Source organism: Trichomycterus rosablanca, chromosome 7 (genome assembly GCF_030014385.1).
Source record: "Trichomycterus rosablanca isolate fTriRos1 chromosome 7, fTriRos1.hap1, whole genome shotgun sequence".
In the NCBI taxonomy this organism is placed as follows: Eukaryota; Metazoa; Chordata; class Actinopteri; order Siluriformes; family Trichomycteridae; genus Trichomycterus; species Trichomycterus rosablanca.
The window spans coordinates 19,216,457-19,235,295 of NC_085994.1; the positions used below are offsets into that span (position 1 = coordinate 19,216,457).

General features: G+C 40.0%; 1 protein-coding gene across 1 annotated transcript in view; it reads left to right on the top strand.

Annotated features, from left to right (window-relative positions):
• LOC134317757 (fibrinogen C domain-containing protein 1-like) overlaps nucleotides 1-18,839 on the top strand; it is a 103,656-nt gene that overhangs the window by 49,472 nt on the left and 35,345 nt on the right. Inside the window, exon 4 of the mRNA XM_062998480.1 lies at nucleotides 77-213. Within this exon, the coding sequence (XP_062854550.1) occupies nucleotides 77-213 (137 nt within the window). The remainder of the gene's footprint in view (nucleotides 1-76; nucleotides 214-18,839) is intronic.

Below are 18,839 nucleotides of genomic sequence, written 5' to 3' on the forward strand. Positions count from 1 at the left end.
GTGACACATGGTATCTGCTGTGTTAATGATGATTGATGATGTTGGCATGTCTTTCTTTTTTTTTGCTTTCTTGCAGCCTCCAGACCTAGAGACTGCAGTGATATCTATGCCAGTGGACAGCACCAAGACGGGATCTACTCCATATTTCCTTCACACTATCCGTCAGGCTTCCAGGTCTACTGTGACATGAGCACTGATGTAGGAGGCTGGACTGTGAGTCTTGCTTTCAAATATTTGATACATTTTGGCTAATCCACTTGATTTAGCACATAAGGAGTCTGAGAATTAACTCGATAATTAGGTTTTTATTGTGGGAAGGACATTAAGCTTTGCAGTTCAGGGACCTTTAATGACTTTTTTTGGAACAGAATTTAATCATTATTACACCCCAACACTAATCAATTACTTGCTCAAAAACAAATAGAAATGTTTGAAATAATAAAGCCTGGCCAGGTTTTCTTCAAACACATTTGCTATGTCTAAGGAAGGGTAGACCTGATGGGGTATATCGTCCTTGCATCTGAAACAGTGACTTCTACTGATTTGTCAGAGCACCACCTTAAAAGGGGAAAATACTTAATGGTGCATTAGTAGCAGAGCAATAAAGAAACTGGTCTATTGATTAGGAGGTTGATTGCTTAAGCCCCACCACCACCAGGTTTTTACTTTTGGTCCCCTGAGCAAGGCCCTTATCCCTTGATTGCTTGTGTTGTATTTAATCACAAATGTAAGTTGCTTTGAATGAATGCATTTGCTAAATGTCATAAATGTAAAAACTGAAAAAGAACTGGTGTATGTAAAAGAAGTAGCTGGGGGCTGTACACGTTAGAGGAGTCGTGCGCTAGCCTGTGGCACTCCTGTTATTCATAGAGGGTGGGAGCCGGACAGGGAACTCCTCATAACTGAGGCAATTATGACCTCTGCTGAGTAATGCGGGGGTGGCTCTCCGTACACGGCTCGTTCAGGTGAAAAGAGGCAGTTGGTACTGCACACATGTTGGAGGGGGCTACAACAGGCAGCAGTAAACATTTAAACAGCACATAAGTTATTATCTGTCCCAAAACTACAACCCCCATTTACTTTTACACCACTTACATTTACTTTGACTTTTATTTCATTGCAGACATTATGACGCTGAGATATTTCATGTTTTGTCTGGTCCACTTAATTTCATTTATTAATAAACATCCATTCCTGCATTTCAGGCCTGCAACACATTTAAAAAAATATTTGGGACAGTAAAGCATTCACCACTTTGTAATGTTGCCATTTCTTTTCACCACACTTAAAAGACGTTTTGGCACCGAGGATACCAAGTGATTTAGTGTTTCATCTTTTATTTTGTCCCATTCTTCCTGCAAACAGTACGGGGTTGTCGTTGTTGTGACATTTTTTGTTTCGAAATTCTCCACACATTCTCTATTGGGGACAGGAATGCAGGCAGGCCAGTCCAATACCTGTACCCTCTTTTTCTGTAGCCATGCCTTTGTAATGTGTGCAGCATGTGGTTTTGCATTGTTAAGTTAAAAAATGCATGGACATCCCTGGAAAAGATGATGTCTTGAAGGCAGCATATGTTGCTCTAAGGTTTCAATGTACTTTTCTGCATTAATGCTGCCATCACAGAAGTGTAAATGACCTTGCCAGGGGTACTGACACAGCCCCATACCATGACAGACCCTGGCTTTTGGACTTGTAGCTGATAACAGTCTGGATGGTCTTTTTCGACTTTGGTCCGGAGCACACGGCGTCCTTTTTTTTTTTCCAAAAAAGACCTGGAATGCTGATTCATCTGACCACAATACACGTTTCCACTGTGTGATGGTCCATGCTAGATGTCGCCAAGCCCAGAGAAGTCGACGCCGCTTCTGGACATGGTTAACATAAGGCTTCTTTTTTGCACAGTAAAGTTTTAAGTGACATTTGTGCATGTAACTCTGTATTCAGGAAATGCAGGAATTAAGGTATATTAATAAATGAAATGAAGTTGAGCAGACAAAACATGAAATATCTTGGGTTCAAACCATCTACAATCAAATAAAAGTCAAAGTAAATGTTAGGAACACTGTATTTTTATTTTATTTGCATTTGTCCCAACTTTTTCTGATTTGGGGTTGTACATCCTATGTTACATAGTGTGCAATTATATTTGAAGTATACTTATTAAACGTACTATTTACATTTACATTTACATTTTCAGCATTTAGCAGACGCTCTTATCCAGAGCGACTTACAGAAATGCTTTTATAGTGAACATTTTATTTCTCAAGTTTAGGTAAACAACAGTCGAAGAACATAAATCTGCTAAAACCTGTTTTTTTTTTTTTTTGGAAATGGAAAAGAATGGAACAAAATGTTAGTAAATAAGTACAAGTCAGCCTAAGTGCGTAGTAAAGAGGTGGGTTTTTAATCGTTTTTTAAAGACAGCAAGAAACTCAGATGTTCGGACAGACAGAGGAAGTTCGTTCCACCACTTCGGCGCTAGAACAGAGAAGAGCCTTGATGCTTGTCTTCCTCGAGTCCTGGGTGGAGGATCAAGTCGAGCGAGACTAGAGGCTCGGAGGTTGCGTGGTACAGAGCGGGGTTTGATTAGGCCACGAAGGTAGCTTGGGGCTGGTCCATTTTTGACTTTGTAGGCAAGCGTCAGTGTTTTAAACTGAATGCGTGCAGCTACAGGAAGTTAGTGAAGAGAACTATTTAGTAAAGTAGTAATCCAAAATTAGTGAACCTTAATATGAAGTTGACTCAAGCTTTGAGGCTATGACAGCATCCACTTTTCCATAAAGCTTTACACATGATTTTGTGAAGTGTGAAATTCATGAGAATTTATGTCCATATCATGCCTTTGTGTAGCTAACTTTGTGCACAGCATAAAAGTTTGCAATTTGTGTGGTTTAAACACCTGAATTCAATAATTACTATAGCTGTCCACATACATTTAGGCCATACTGTGTAGGTCACAATAGTGCTATCTGCACTGCATTACATTGATATTCTCTATGCTTTTGTACAAATAATTGTGATATGATAGCTTGTGTTCCCTTGGGTGAAACTTCAATTATGCATAATCCCAATTGTTTTCTTTCATGCAGTTTTTGAACCTGTTGAGCCTCTAGGAGTCAATTTTTCTGTGCCATGCTTCTTATGCCCTCATTAATTCATGGTTCATTCAACAGATTTAATTAGTTTCTGAGAAACTTGTGGGGTGGAGGGCGGGACAAAAAGATTGTGGTGGCCTTATCAGGCTGATAACCCAGCTCATACACACAAATTCAGATGCAGTTTGGCTTACATGTTTTCATTATGTTAGACTCCTGTTCTCTAACATTCAGAGAAAATTGTTTTTCCAATTTAGAAATAAAATTGTAAAAATACAACCCCAAATCAGAAGCAGTTGGGACAGTATGTAAAATGCAAATAAAATAAAAATGCAGTGCTCCTTACATTTACTTTGACTTTTATTTGATTGCAGACAGTTTGAACCCAACATATTTCATGTTTTATCTGCTCAACTTCATTTCATTTGTTAATAAACCTCCATTCCTGCATTTCAGACCTGCAACACATTCCAAACAAGGTTGGGACGGGGGCAATTTAGGGATAGTAATGAGGTGAAAAAACTAAATAATGATGTGATTCCAAACAGGTGATGTCATCAGGTGATTATAATCATGGTTCGGTACAAAAGCAGCATCCAGGAAAGGCTGAGTCTTTGATGAGCAAAGATGATCAGAGGATCTCCAGTTTGTCAACAAAAGCATGCTAAAAATGATTGAAAAGTTTAAAAACAATGTACCTCAAAGAGAGATTGGAAGGGATTTGGATATTTCTCCCTCTACAGTGCATAATATCATTAAATGATTCAAGGAATAGGAAATAATTTCAGTGCATAAAGGCCAAGGGCTTAAGCTGATCTCTGATCCCTCAGATGGCACTGCATCAAGAACTGCCACTCAACAATAGCTGATATAACCACATGGGCAAGGGATTACTTTGGCAAACCTTTGTCAAGCACTACAATACAGAGTCTGCAGTCCTGACCTGTCCCCAATAGAGAATGTGTGGAGAATTTTAAAATGGAAAACGCGACAACGACGACCTCGTACTGTTACGCACATCTTATTACATTACAAAGTGGTAAATGCTTTACTGTCCCAACTTTTTTTGGAATGTGTTGCAGGCCTGAAATGCAGGAATGGATGTTTATTAATAAATAAAATGAAGTTGACCAGACCAAACATTATTTGCATTTTCCATGCTGTCCCAACTTTCGAATTGGGGTTGTAAGAAGCTTTAAAACAATTACAAATCTTAATACATTGCAACAAAAACCTGAAGTCCTGCACAGTCACCTAATCTAAACCTTATCCAGCATTTATGGAGGCACTTGAAGACAGAAAAAACTGAGCATTCAGTAGCATCACAAGATGCTTTTTACAATGTTGTAAATTATGCTGAATTAAATAAATCATCATAGCTTACACAATTTTGTATGGTCCATACCAGCTCCAATAAAAGTTGTATTACCACAAAAAGGGGAAACATAACATACACAAAGAGCTTTAAAGTTTCATCAAAAAGGGTGCTTGAGTGGCCACCACTGCTGAGATCCGGGCTAGAATCAATCAAACTATCTATCTCTCTGTCTGTCTGGACATCCATACATGGATGTATTAAGTTCACACAAGCTATGAGGAGGCCTTAAATGGCTGCCCATTACTTTATATATATATATATAAATATATATATATATATATATATATATATATATACAGTATATACGTATATACACTGATCAGCTATAACATTAAAACCACCTCCTTGTTTCTACACTCACTGTCCATTTTATCAGCTCCACTCCACACCATATAGAAGCACTTTGTAGTTCTACAATTACTGACTGGGGTCAATCTGTTTCTCTACATACCTTTTTAGCCTGCTTTCACCCTGTCCCCACAAGACCATCACAAAGCAGGTATTATTTAGGTGGTGGATCACTCTCAGCACTGCAGTGACAATGACATAGTGGTGGTGTGTTAGTGTGTGTTGTGCTGGTATGAGTGGATCAGACACAGCAGTGCTGCTGGAGTTTTTAAATACCATGTCCACTCTATTTGACACTTCTACCTAGTTGGTCCACCTTGTAGATGTAAAGTCAGAGACGATCGTTCATATATTGCTGCTGTTTGAGTTGGTCATCTTCTAGACCTTCATCAGTGGTCACAGGACGCTGCCCACGGGGTGCTGTTGGCTGGATATATTTTTGGTTGGTGGACTATTCTCAGTCCAGCAGTGACAGTGAAGTGTTTAAAAACTCCATCAGCATTGCTGTGTCTTATACACTCATACCAGCACAATACACACTAACACACCACCACCGTGTCAGTGTCACTGCAGTGCTAAGAATGACCCACCACCCAAATAATACCTGCTCTGTATTGGTCCTAATGGACAGTGAGTGAAACAAGGGGGTGGTTTTAATGTTATGGCTGATCGGTGTATAAGGTGACAGTGGCTGCTTTTGGGTAAAAGGATTTACATCAATGATGTGTGAAATGAAAGTACGTACAAAGTATATCGTCTCTATATTGAGAACTAACAGCACTGATACAGCAGCTAATTATTAGTATTTGTATAAATGTTGCTTTGACAGATAAAGCTTTACAGCATTCAGTATCAGCTGAACCGTTTCAATGGTCCAGTGTTTGTGTCCCAGTCAAACCATTCAAGGAGAAACTGTTGCATTAGTGTATTTTCCTATTTGCAAAAAGGACATGGCCATGGAATGAAATATATAAATTTAATTTCAATTTATCCTGAACCTTTTTTACGCTCTCTGCTTCCATTAAAGGCTTTTTGTAACTCTGTCATGTCCACTGAGAGTACAGTGCCTTCTGTATTATTCTGTAGCATATGGGTAAAAAGTGTGCATTTTCGCTGGTAAAGCTAAAAAGGATCAAAAAGGACATTAATAGCAGAAAGGGCAAAATGAAATGGTCTTACTTTTTCCATTTCAGAGGTTTGAATTTTACATGATAACCAAAGGTCTGAGAGTGAGAGCCAGCTTGGAGTTTTAAATGACTCTTCATGCTAGACAGAATTGCTATAGATTCCACAGAAAGTGCTGGTTAATACACATCTGTAATTCTGGTTTTAATAATGACAGTATGGAGAGGAATTTATTCATGTATGTAGTGAACATGTGTAGCTATGTTTATAAAAGCATGTGGCACTTCAACATGTGCTTATAATAAATTTTAATCTGCTAAATAACCATTTGGTAATTTTTTCCATTGTAACACAATTGCAACCATTTACTAAAACTGTCAGTGTAATTAATTAGTAAATCAGTTACTTCACAAAGATGAACAGCCTTTCTAAGGTGTATGAGTATGGTAAACCCATCTGCAAAACAAATCAAAATACACTGATCAGCCACATTAAAACCACCTCCTTGTTTCTACACTCACTGTCCATTTTATCATCTCCACTTACCATATAGAAGCACTTTGTAGTTCTACAATTACTGACTGTAGTCGGTTTCTCTGCATGTGTTGTTAGCCCCCTTTCATGCTGTTCTTCAATGGTCAGGACCCCCACAGGACCACTACATAGTAGGTATTATTTAGGTGGTGGATCATTCTCAGCACTGCAGTGACACTGACATGGTGGTGGTGTGTTAGTGTGTGTTGTGCTGGTATGAGTGTATAAGACACCTCACTGTCACTGCTGGACTGAGAATAGTCCACCAACCAAAAATATATCCAGCCAACAGCGCCCCATGGGCAGCGTCCTGTAACCACTGATAAAGTCTAGAACAGGGGTTTTCAACCTGTGGGGGGCGCGAGTACCTGTCTGGGGGGGTGCGAGTGCCTGACCAGGGGTCGTGGCATTACGAGATTTTTTTTTACTTCTAAAACTAAAGCAATTAATTTTTCACCCACGGCAGACATATTTGATAGCTAACTGACCACGCACACACGCACGTTTAAAGTTCAGTCTGAAAAAACCCTTAAAAATAGGGCTAACAGTGAAGATAACCCGGTGACAAAGGCAACGACGTGTGTGTGTCTTTAGGAGAGATGCCCTGTTCACAGTATCGATATAAGTGATTCAGGCGTCAATTCATTTTATGCGAAGCGTAAAGTTTCTTTTTTCAGTCATCTTTCCGTTTTTACTGTTATTAATGAATGCTGCGGTTTTAAATAAACACCAGCTACTACAGAACATTTTGTGTGACTCTCTTACCTCAAAAAGCTCAGGCTTAATTAAACTGAGTATTACCACAGAGCGGTAACCAAGTCAGACTCGTTCTGCCTGTGGAGCTAAAAGTTTTCTGTCGGTCGAAGCAGATGATCCTGAACTTACAAACTTAGTAACTGATGTACTTTTGCCTCTGCTTGGCTCTGTGAAGTAACGTTTTCTGCTCTTATCTACATCAAAAGCCAGAACCGCTTACGACTTACCAAAGTGAACCACAAATTTATATAATGTGCTCATAGAATCGGCTCAGATGGGATAGAGCTGTATTCTCTTTTTGAAGTAATAATTTCAATCAGCAAAACTACATCCTATGTATGATGTGCACAGCGTTAATTATGTTATTTTAGGTTGTCAAGAGCTTTTGCAATGGTTTCTGTACGATGGTTGACGAAGGTGGGGGGGTTTGAGGCACAAATTCGGGGGGCAAGTCCGCGGTTGGCACACGAAGGGGGGCGCATGTCCAAAAAGGTTGAAAACCCCTAATGTTTACTTTGACACTTACAGTTACTGTGACTAAAGATAATATCAACCGGCGCCCAGGTGCCGCAGCAGGATATTCTGCTAGCACACCAGCGCCGAGATTCTGTAATCCTCGGTTCTAAACTCGGCTGGGCACCAGCTGGCGGGCACAATTGGCAGTGCCTGCAGCAGATACTAATTGCCCACCGTATCTGCAGGGTGGGGGCCGGACTATGTGTGGGTGGGTGGGTCTTCATACGCTGTGTAAGGACCCTGATTGGTGGAAGAGACGCACAATGCAGGGGTGAGAAGAGGAGGGCTGTGCACGTGTCGGAAGAGGCGTGTACAGTGACGTGTTCTCATCGGATGCAATCGGGTATCCCTCAGCAGCGGAAGACAAATTGAGTGCACCAAATCAGGAGGAAAATGGGGATAAAATGCATTAAAAAAAGATAATATCAACCGTATTCTGTATGATACCAAACAGTGCTAAAAAATTTGCCTGTATTAAAAATAAATAAAACATAATTTTTACTGGAGTGACTTCAATTAAATAATAGACCATAAATTACTTAAATCAATTTTAGTGGTTTTAAAAACGTGTTTTCCTCTGACAGACAGTTTAAAGTTCAAAGGAGGTTAAAGCACATTGAAAAAATTGAAAATAAATGATTGAGTGATTAAATAAAGAAAACAAACAAAAAAATAATTAAAGAAAAATGTTGTCGATTAGTGACTTAAACTACCAAACCTTTTAGGGAAGACCTGAACATTGCTATATTTTGACAAAAATATTTTAAGGAGTAATGGGCAAACAGACCTCCCCCAAGTTGTGCCATGTTAAAATTACTGGCTATAATATGTCAAGGAGTAGTTACGCTGTGCTACCTGGGCACTGACATCTTGACTTTTTATAGGTACAGTATTATAGCCATGTTGGTCTTGACTAAAATATTAACTTATTATAAAAATCCTTGTCCAAATACCAGCTCATACAACTTTATATTGTTTTTTTAAATATACTTTTCCTACCTTAGTTACACATAAGCAACCATCCAAAACACCCTACTTCTCGAACCCTGCAAGAAAATTGAATAGGTGAGAGTTTCTGTCTTTGATTAAAAACAGCAGGAGACTCCGGTGGCTGAACAGCCATGGGAACTTTAAGCCACCACCTAGGTACCAGTATAGAGAAGAGCTATGTTGTCTGTCTTTTTTAGTTATGAGGGATGGAACAAGCCATGTTTGTGGCTAAAAGGATATAAAGTGCAGAGAATTTATGTAAAAACACACAGCTGTGAAATAATGTCACAGTAGATTACAAACCAGATGTGCCATCTCAATCAGTAAGAGGGTTCTGATGCACATAGGAAGACCAGCCAGGAAAGATTTGCTATATTTCAGTCCTAAAATGAGTTGCTATATTCCAGCCCTGAGATTTAGTCCTGATGTGGATTCCATGTGGCAGAGGTGCCCCTATTTTTTTACATATGACTGCATTGAAACCACATATTTAAAAAAAAAAAAAACATACAAACTCTCAAAGAAATTCAACATACATTAGATTTTGTCAGTTAAGTAGGTTGAGAAAATATTGAACTATAGCCAAACTGCCAAAGTTAATGCCACCCTTTAAAATAGGTCAATAAAATAAAAAGGGTTGATTTAAATTGCTGTGCAGGAAGACCTGTCTCATAGTGACCTTCAAACATTGCTTTTAACTGTTTTATTATTATTTATTATTTAGTAACAATAAAAGAACAGTTTATTTATATTTAATAGCTGTATGGCTCAGGAAAAAAGTGGCTCTTAGTACTAACGCATGAAGTCTGTCTATGTGCACTTTGAGTGATTTTGCTACAGTATACACCGACTAGGCATAACATTTTCACCACTGACAGGTGAAGTGAATAACACTGATTATCTCTTCATCACGGCACCTGTTAGTGTGTGGGATATATTAGGCAGCAAGTGAACATTTTATCCTCAAAGTTGATGTGTTAGAAGCAGGAAAAATGGGCAAGGGTAAGGATTTGAGCGAGTTTACAAGAGCTGAATTGTGATGGCTAGACGACTTGGTCAGAGAATTTCCAAAACTGCAGCTCTTGTGGGGTGTTCCCAGTCTGCAGTGGTCAGTATTTATCAAAAGTGGTCCAAGGAAGGAACAGTGGTAAACCGGCGACAGGGTCATGGGCGGCCAAGGCTCACGTGGGGAGCGAAGGCTGGCCTGTGTGGTCCGATCCAACAGACGAGCTACTGTAGCTCAAATTGCTGAAGAAGTTAATGCTGTTTCTGATAGAAAGGTGTCAGAATACACAGTGCATCACAGTTTGTTGCATATGGGGCTGCATAGACGCAGACCAGTCAGGGTGCCTATGCTGACCCCTGTCCCTGCCCTGTCCCGAAAGCGGCAACACTGGGCATGAGAGCATCAGAACTGGACCACGGAGCAATGGAAGAAGCTGGCCTGGTCTGATGAATCACGTTTTCTTTACATCACATGGATGGCTGGGTGCGTGTGCGTCACTTACCTGGGGAACACCATACACCAGGATGCACTATGGGAAGAAGGCAAGCTGGCGAAGGCAGTGTGATGCTTTGGGCAATGTTCTACTGGGAAACCTGTAGTTCCTGCCAATAAGCATTATTGCAGACCATGTACACCCTTTCATGGAAACTGTATTCCCTGATGGCTGTGGCCTCTTTCAGCAGGATAATGCACCCTGCCACAAAGCTAAAATGGTTCAGGAATGGTTTGAGGAGAACAACAACAAGTTTGAGGTGTTGACTTGGCCTCCAAATTCCCCAGATCTCAATCCAATGGAGCATCTGTGGGATGTGCTGGACAAACAAGTCGGATCCATGGAGGCCCCACCTCACAACTTACAAGAGTTAAAGGATCTGCTGCTAACATCTTGGTGCCAGATACCACAGCACACCTTCAGGGGTCTAGTGGCGTTCATGCCTCAATGGGTCAGGGCTGTTTTGGCAGCAGACGTGGGACCAACACAATATCAGGAAGGTGGTCATAATGTTATCGAATATCAAAATCTTTGGTTCCCTGTGAAGCATTAGGTACATTCTTTTATCTACGCAATAAAACTGCAAACCCTGAGGACATTACTGCTGTCCGACCTCATTATCCATCACTAGCTCCGGTTTCCCGGCGTCACCTTTTAACAGCTTCATTAATCCCGTAAGACATTAACACTGAGCCATCTGCATAATTTTAAAAGCAGAGATAATAATATACAGAACTAGAAATCTTTCCAGTTCTGTTTCTGAAACATTAGGCTCACTGTGATTTCCCACCATATGCTCATGAAAAAATGGTAATTTGTTTCCAAATTAGAAAGTCAGATTTGCCAGATGCTTTAAGTGTAAGACCACATGAGAATTGAAGATGGCATTAAAAAGTTACTCTGACATTTTGATAAATGTGAAAAAGACAGTGTTCTGAGGAGTCTAGCTGAGAGATGATTAACCTTTATATTTTTTGTAATAAACAGACAGACCTCTTAGAAGTTGTTGGTACTTATTAACAGCTAGCAATCAATAAATAAAAAGTCTGTAAATAAATGTGACATTTTAAAAACAGTAGTATGCCATCCATCTATGAAGGATCCATCTGTTAAATATCATATGAAGCCGCTCAGGTGGCTGAGCGGTAAAACACACTAGCACATACTTATACCATCTGGCTGGGCTGGGCGGCTACATGAACAACGATTGGCTGTTGTTCATACAGAGTGGGAAAACCGGAACAGGGTTCCTCATAACTGATGCAGCTATGACCTCTGCTGGCTGATTTACGTTGCCTGCGCAGAGTGGAGGAATAATGTGGACAGGATGTGGCTCTCAGTACACAAAGCTGATCCACATATGAACTCACCTCGTGCAGGTGAAAAGAGAGCAGTCAGGTACTGCACATGTGTCGGAGGAGGCGTGTGTTAGTTGCAGCACTCCTCAGTCAGCAGTGGAGGGTAGTATCAGTACAGAGGAAGCATAATGCAATCAGGGTAATTGGATACGACTAGATTAGGGAGAAAGATGGAGGGGGGCATCTTATGAAAGCCAGTTCGTGGGACATCAGGCTTGAAAGTTACTTCAGATATTGATTTACAGTGAACATTATTACATGCTTTTGTTGCAAATCCTACATAGTAATTATTTCTTGCATACCACTGAGCTGTAGAATTCTCAGTTCTCATTGTTCAGAATATATATTTATCTTCTAAACAGTATAGTTCTGACATTTCCTAACAGTTCTAAAGCATTATTAATTGCACTGTAATTACAGGCATGTATTAAAGCCATGTATATATAGTTTTATATCTACAGCTTATTTAAAGGGATATACACTGATCAGCCATAACATTAAAACCACCTCCTTGTTTCTACACTCACTGTCCATTTTATCAGCTCCACTTTCCATATAGAAGCACTTTGTAGTTCTACAATTACTGACTGTAGTCCATCTGTTTCTCTACATACCTTTTTAGCCTGCTTTCACCCTGTTCTTCAATGGTCAGGACCACTACAGAGAAGGTATTATTCAGGTGGTGGATCATTCTCAGCACTGCAGTGACACTGACATGGTAGTGGTGTGTTAGTGTGTGTTGTGCTGGTATGAGTGGATCAGACACAGTAGCGCTGATGAAATTTTTAAACACCTCACTGTCACTGCTGGACTAAGAATAGTCCACCAACCAAAAATATATCCAGCCAACAGCGCCCCGTGGGCAGCGCCCTGTGACCCCTGATGAAGGTCTAGAAGATGATCAACTCAAACAGCAGCAATAGATGAGCGATCGTCTCTGACTTTACATCTACAAGATGGACCAACTAGGTAGGAGTGTCTAATAGAGTGGACAGTGAGTGGACGCGGTATTTAAAAACTCCAGCAGCGCTGCTGTGTCATCCACTCATACCAGCACAACACACACTAACACACCACCACCATGTCATTGTCACTGCAGTGCTGAGAATGATCCACCACCCTGCTCTGTAGTGGTGCTGGGAGAGTCCTGACCATTGAAGAACAGCATGAAAGGGGGCTAACAAAGCATGCAGAGAAACAGATGGACTACAGTCAGTAATTGTAGAGCTACAAAGTGCTTCTATATGGTAAGTGGAGCTGATTAAATGGACAGTGAGTGTAGAAACAAGGAGGTGGTTTTAATGGTATGGCTGATCAGTGTATTTGCCAGACATTGTATCACCAAAGGATGACACGGTGGCACAGTGGGTGGTGATGTCGCCTCACAGCAGCATAATGGCCCTCCCTTAATAAATCTCTTCTTACACTGTTCATCATCAAAGTGTTCTTGCATAGTTATTCTGATAGCTCGCTGTGCCTATTTTTATATAAAAGCAGCTGTAGAGTGTTCTGTCCTGGTAAGGAAGGAAGTGGTAAGGATGTAAAACTGGTAAATACACATGCTAGGTGTACAATCCTTGATAGCCTGACTGGATTTTATTGATTTGCTGGTGGGAGAACTGTGAAGGAGCAGTGCCACAATTTAATCTGAAGCACATTAGCAAGTGTTGAATTGCTGATGGGCTGCAGATGGTCCCAGTGATTTTGACCGGCCACTTTCCGCTGTCTGATTTAATTGCACTTGCTGCATATAACCACTCTGAGAACATCCAATCTTGTTTAAGCTCTGATGCTGAGCAGGGTCAGGTCTGGTTGGTAATCAGATGGTAGACGGACAGGGAATGACAGGTGTTCTTAGCACACTTTGCATAAAACATGAATAATCCATATTTACAATTCATGCTTAGAGGAAATTATCTGTTGAGTCATGTATTTGCTTTGATATTGGAGTGTTTTTTGCTAACAAGCTGTTCAAATTGTAGATCATGCAGACTGATAAACAGCAGATTAAATCTAAATACTAAGATTAATTATAAGTTTTGTCATTTTTGCTAGATTGATAAAAAGATTGATGATGTCTTTTGCGTAGAGCATAGATGTAGCACTATTTTAAGCACCAGATAAATATTGGAAAGAAGGTTAGTCTATGTGAGATTCTCACCTTGCTTTTTTCTGCTCTGGATTAGGGTATGAGCTAATTATGTGTGAAATAGATCAGCAGTATGAATAGTTACAGGCAAAAGTTGACATACAGTTGTTAGGAACATGTATGCCATATTAACTAGTCTCCCAGGACCAGAATTTTACACTGCCTCCATTAAAGTGTAGAAAATACATCAAGTGATTTCATCTTAAAGGTGGGTGTGAACAAATTCAGTAGAGTGGGAAATCACAACTGTATAAGCTGTATATGCCTATGGAAAAGGGAGTTTAAAAGGATCAGCTAAGTATTATTAATAAATAATACAACAGTTTACAATTTTCAAGGGGGGTGAGAGCGGAGTGTAAAAGAGGAAACAGAAATGAGCAGACAACAGGGAGAAGAAAAGTCATAGTAATAATAATTGAAGAGAGAGGAAAAAAAAAAAAAAAAGGATCTGTCTTGTCTTATCTCTGTGTGTGTGCGTGTGTGTCTGTATGCGTGTGTGTGTGTGTCTATGCGTGCGTACGTGCGTACGTGTGTGTGCATTTAGGAACATTCGGGTGGAGGTGATATATATACAGGTCCTTCTCAAAAAATTAGCATATTGTGATAAAGTTCATTATTTTCCATAATGTAATGATAAAAATTAAACTTTCATATATTTTAGATTCATTGCACACCAACTGAAATATTTCAGGTCTTTTATTGTTTTAATACTGATGATTTTGGCATACAGCTCATGAAAACCCAAAAATCTAAAAAAATTAGCATATCATGAAAAGGTTCTCTAAACGAGCTATTAACCTAATCATCTGAATCAACGAATTAACTCTAAACACCTGCAAAAGATTCCTGAGGCTTTTAAAAACTCCCAGCCTGGTTCATTACTCAAAACTGCAATCATGGGTAAGACTGCCGACCTGACTGCTGTCCAGAAGGCCATCATTGACACCCTCAAGCAAGAGGGTAAGACACAGAAAGAAATTTCTGAACGAATAGGCTGTTCCCAGAGTGCTGTATCAAGGCACCTCAGTGGGAAGTCTGTGGGAAGGAAAAAGTGTGGCAGAAAACGCTGCACAACGAGAAGAGGTGACCGGACCCTGAGGAAGATTGTGGAGAAGGGCCGATTCCAGACCTTGGGGGACCTGCGGAAGCAGTGGACTGAGTCTGGAGTAGAAACATCCAGAGCCACCGTGCACAGGCGTGTGCAGGAAATGGGCTACAGGTGCCGCATTCCCCAGGTCAAGCCACTTTTGAACCAGAAACAGTGGCAGAAGCGCCTGACCTGGGCTACAGAGAAGCAGCACTGGACTGTTGCTCAGTGGTCCAAAGTACTGTTTTCGGATGAAAGCAAATTTTGCATGTCATTCGGAAATCAAGGTGCCAGAGTCTGGAGGACGACTGGGGAGAAGAAAATGCCAAAATGCCTGAAGTCCAGTGTCAAGTACCCACAGTCAGTGATGGTCTGGGGTGCCATGTCAGCTGCTGGTGTTGGTCCACTGTGTTTTATCAAGGGCAGGGTCAATGCAGCTAGCTATCAGGAGATTTTGGAGCACTTCATGCTTCCATCTGCTGAAAAGCTTTATGGAGATGAAGATTTCATTTTTCAGCACGACCTGGCACCTGCTCACAGTGCCAAAACCACTGGTGAATGGTTTACTGACCATGGTATTACTGTGCTCAATTGGCCTGCCAACTCTCCTGACCTGAACCCCATAGAGAATCTGTGGGATATTGTGAAGAGAAAGTTGAGAGACACAAGACCCAACACTCTGGATGAGCTTAAGGCCGCTATCGAAGCATCCTGGGCCTCCATAACACCTCAGCAGTGCCACAGGCTGATTGCCTCCATGCCACGCCGCATTGAAGCAGTCATTTCTGCAAAAGGATTCCCGACCAAGTATTGAGTGCATAACTGAACATAATTATTTGAAGGTTGACTTTTTTTGTATTAAAAACACTTTTCTTTTATTGGTCGGATGAAATATGCTAATTTTTTGAGATAGGAATTTTGGGTTTTCATGAGCTGTATGCCAAAATCATCAGTATTAAAACAATAAAAGACCTGAAATATTTCAGTTGGTGTGCAATGAATCTGAAATATATGAAAGTTTAATTTTTATCATTACATTATGGAAAATAATGAACTTTATCACAATATGCTAATTTTTTTAGAAGAACCTGTATATAGAATGGTTATAGATGTATAATGGTTGTGTTAGTGGTGTGTGGGTATAGAATAGTTATAGATGTACTGTATAATGGTTGTGTTAGTGGTTGTGGGTAAACTGTTGATGAGAGCTGATGAAGTTATTGATATAACAGGTTTTTAAGTGCTGACCATGTTTTCTTGTGTTCGTGAGTTCTGTTTTTGATAGATGCTGATATTTTTTTCATTTCTATATGTTCTATGAGTAAGTTTTTCCAATGATTGATTGTGATATTTTTCCTTGATTTCCAGTTTGTGAGAATCGTTTTTTTGGCGATGGTTAGCGCCACTAAAAGTGTTTTGTGTCATCCTGGTTTAAGTTTGTGGTTGATGTGTCGCCTAATACACAGAGTGATGGGGATAGGGGGTTGGGGTGTTTTAGTAGTGGAGTCAGATAACTTATAACTAGTTGCCAGAAGTGTTTGATTGGTGGACAGTACCATAAGGCATGTATATAGTTGTCTGGGGTGTTTAGTGAGCAGTGTGTACAGATTTCAGAGTCCACTAATCCCATTTTATATAGCTTTTGCCTAGTATAGTGTACTCTGTGAATTACCTTATATTGTATAAGGTGGAGGTTAGTATTGTTAGTTATTTTAAATGTGTTTTTGAGAATATTTGTCCAGGAATCGGCAGTGAGGGTAATTGAGAGATCTTCTTCCCATTTGTTTTTTGGTGAAGAAACTGTTTGGTCTTGTTCAGATAAGAACCTATGAATTTTAGATAAGATTTTTTCTGAGGAGGAGATGTTGAAGAATTCAGAAATTGGTGTAGTAAGTTCTAGAGTTGTTTTATCCTTAATTTTTGTGTTTAATATAGATCTAAGTTGGAGATATTCCAGAAACTGGTTACTCTCAATGCCATATTCCTGTGTTAGATGCGCAAATGTTGATAGGTTGTTGTTTTGTAGAATGTGATGTTTGTAATACCTTTTTCTTTCCATTTGTGTAATTTTAATGTTTTGTTAGTGGCAGGGAAGTCGGGGTTGTGCCATACGGGTGAGTGTTTAGTGGGTGCAAGTATAGTTTTTGTGTTCTTGTGCAGTTTCCACCAAGCTATTAGAGTTGATGCAATTATTGGGTTTTTAAAACAGGATTGGCGTTTTAGTGTTGTACTAATAAATGGTAGGTCTGCAATTTGTATTTCATTACTTGATGATTGTTACACTTCTCTCCATATTTCATCTGTCTGATTCGGTTTTACCCATTTGATTATGTACTGTAATTGATTTGCGGCAAAGTATAAGTTGGAAATCTGGCGCTTCAAGGCCTCCCTGAGTTCTATGTTTTTGTAATGTAGTTAATTTGATTCTAGGTGGTTTGTTTTTCCAATAAAATTTGGAGATGATTGAGTCTAAGGTTTTAAACCAGGTAGGAGGTGGTTGAATAGGAATCATTGAGAAAAGGTAGTTTACTTTTGGTAATACTGACATTTTGATAGTGGATATTCTGCCGATGAGGGATAGTGGGCGTTTCATCCATCGTTGGACATCCTTGTTTATAGTTGTGAGTAACGGATTAAGATTAAGTGTGTGCAGCTCAGACAGCTTGGTGGAAATTTTAATGCCCAGGTATGTGATGTGTTTAGTGCTCATTGGGATAGGGAGGGCCTGAGTTGCTATATCTGCTAAATTCATGTTAAATGGTAGAACGGTGGATTTAGACCAGTTAATCGAGTAATCTGATATTTTAGAAAAATTTTCAATGATTTGTATTGTTTGTGGAATTGACGAGAGTGGGTTTTGTAGAAATAGTAAAATGTCATCTGCGTACAAGCTGATTTTGTGTTCTATAGTATGGGTCCGGATACCTTTGATATTTGGGCTTTGTCGTATAGCTGCAGCTAGTGGTTCTATAAAAATTGAGAATAGGAGTGGAGAGAGGGGGCATCCTTGCCTAGTACCTCTGTGCAGTGTGAAATTCTGTGATATTAGTCCGTTAGTATTGACTGTGGCTCTGGGTGAAGTGTAAAGAGTTTTAATCCAGTCTATAAATGATTCTCCGAACCCTAGTTTATGTAATCTAGTAAATAGAAATTTCCGATTGACTTTATCGAAGGCTTTCTCTGCATCTAAGGTAACTATTGCAGTTTCTAACGTATGGAGTGTTATGTGATATATCAAATTGAGTAGTCTGTTTACAATTTGTGACACAGCCATCACATACTGTATCTGCAACACATTCCAAAAAAAAGTCGGGACAGTAAAGCATTTACCACTTTGTAATGTTGCCATTCCTTTTCACTACACTAAAAATAAGTTTTGGCACCGAGGATACCAAGCGATTTAGTGTTTCAGCTTTTATTTTGTCCCATTCTTCCTGTGAACACGTCTTAAGATGTGCAACAGTACGGGGTCGTCGTGGTCACATTTTTCATTTCAAAATTCTTCACACATTCTCTATTGGGAACAGGTCAGTCCAGGGCAGGCCAGTCCAGTACCCGTACCCGTACCCTCTTCTTCCACAGCCATGCCTTTGTAATGTGTGCAGCATGTGGTTTTGCATTGTCTTGTTGAAAAATGCATGGACGTCCCTGGAAAAGATGACATCTTGAAGGCAGCATATGTTGCTCTAAGGTTTCAATGTACTTTTCTGCATGAATGCTGCCATCACAGAAGTGTAAATGACCTTTGCCAAGGACACTGACACTGACACAGCCCCATACCATGACAGACCCTGGCTTTTGGACTTGTTGCTGATAACAGTCTGCATGGTCCTTTTCATCTTTGGTCTGGAGCACATGGTGTCCATTTTTTCCATATATATTTTTTTTTTGTAATGCATTTTCTCCCCATTTTCCTCCCGATTTGACACACTCAATTTTGTCTTCTGCTGCTGAGAGATACCAGATTGCATCCGAGGAGAGCACGTTGCTGTACACGCCTC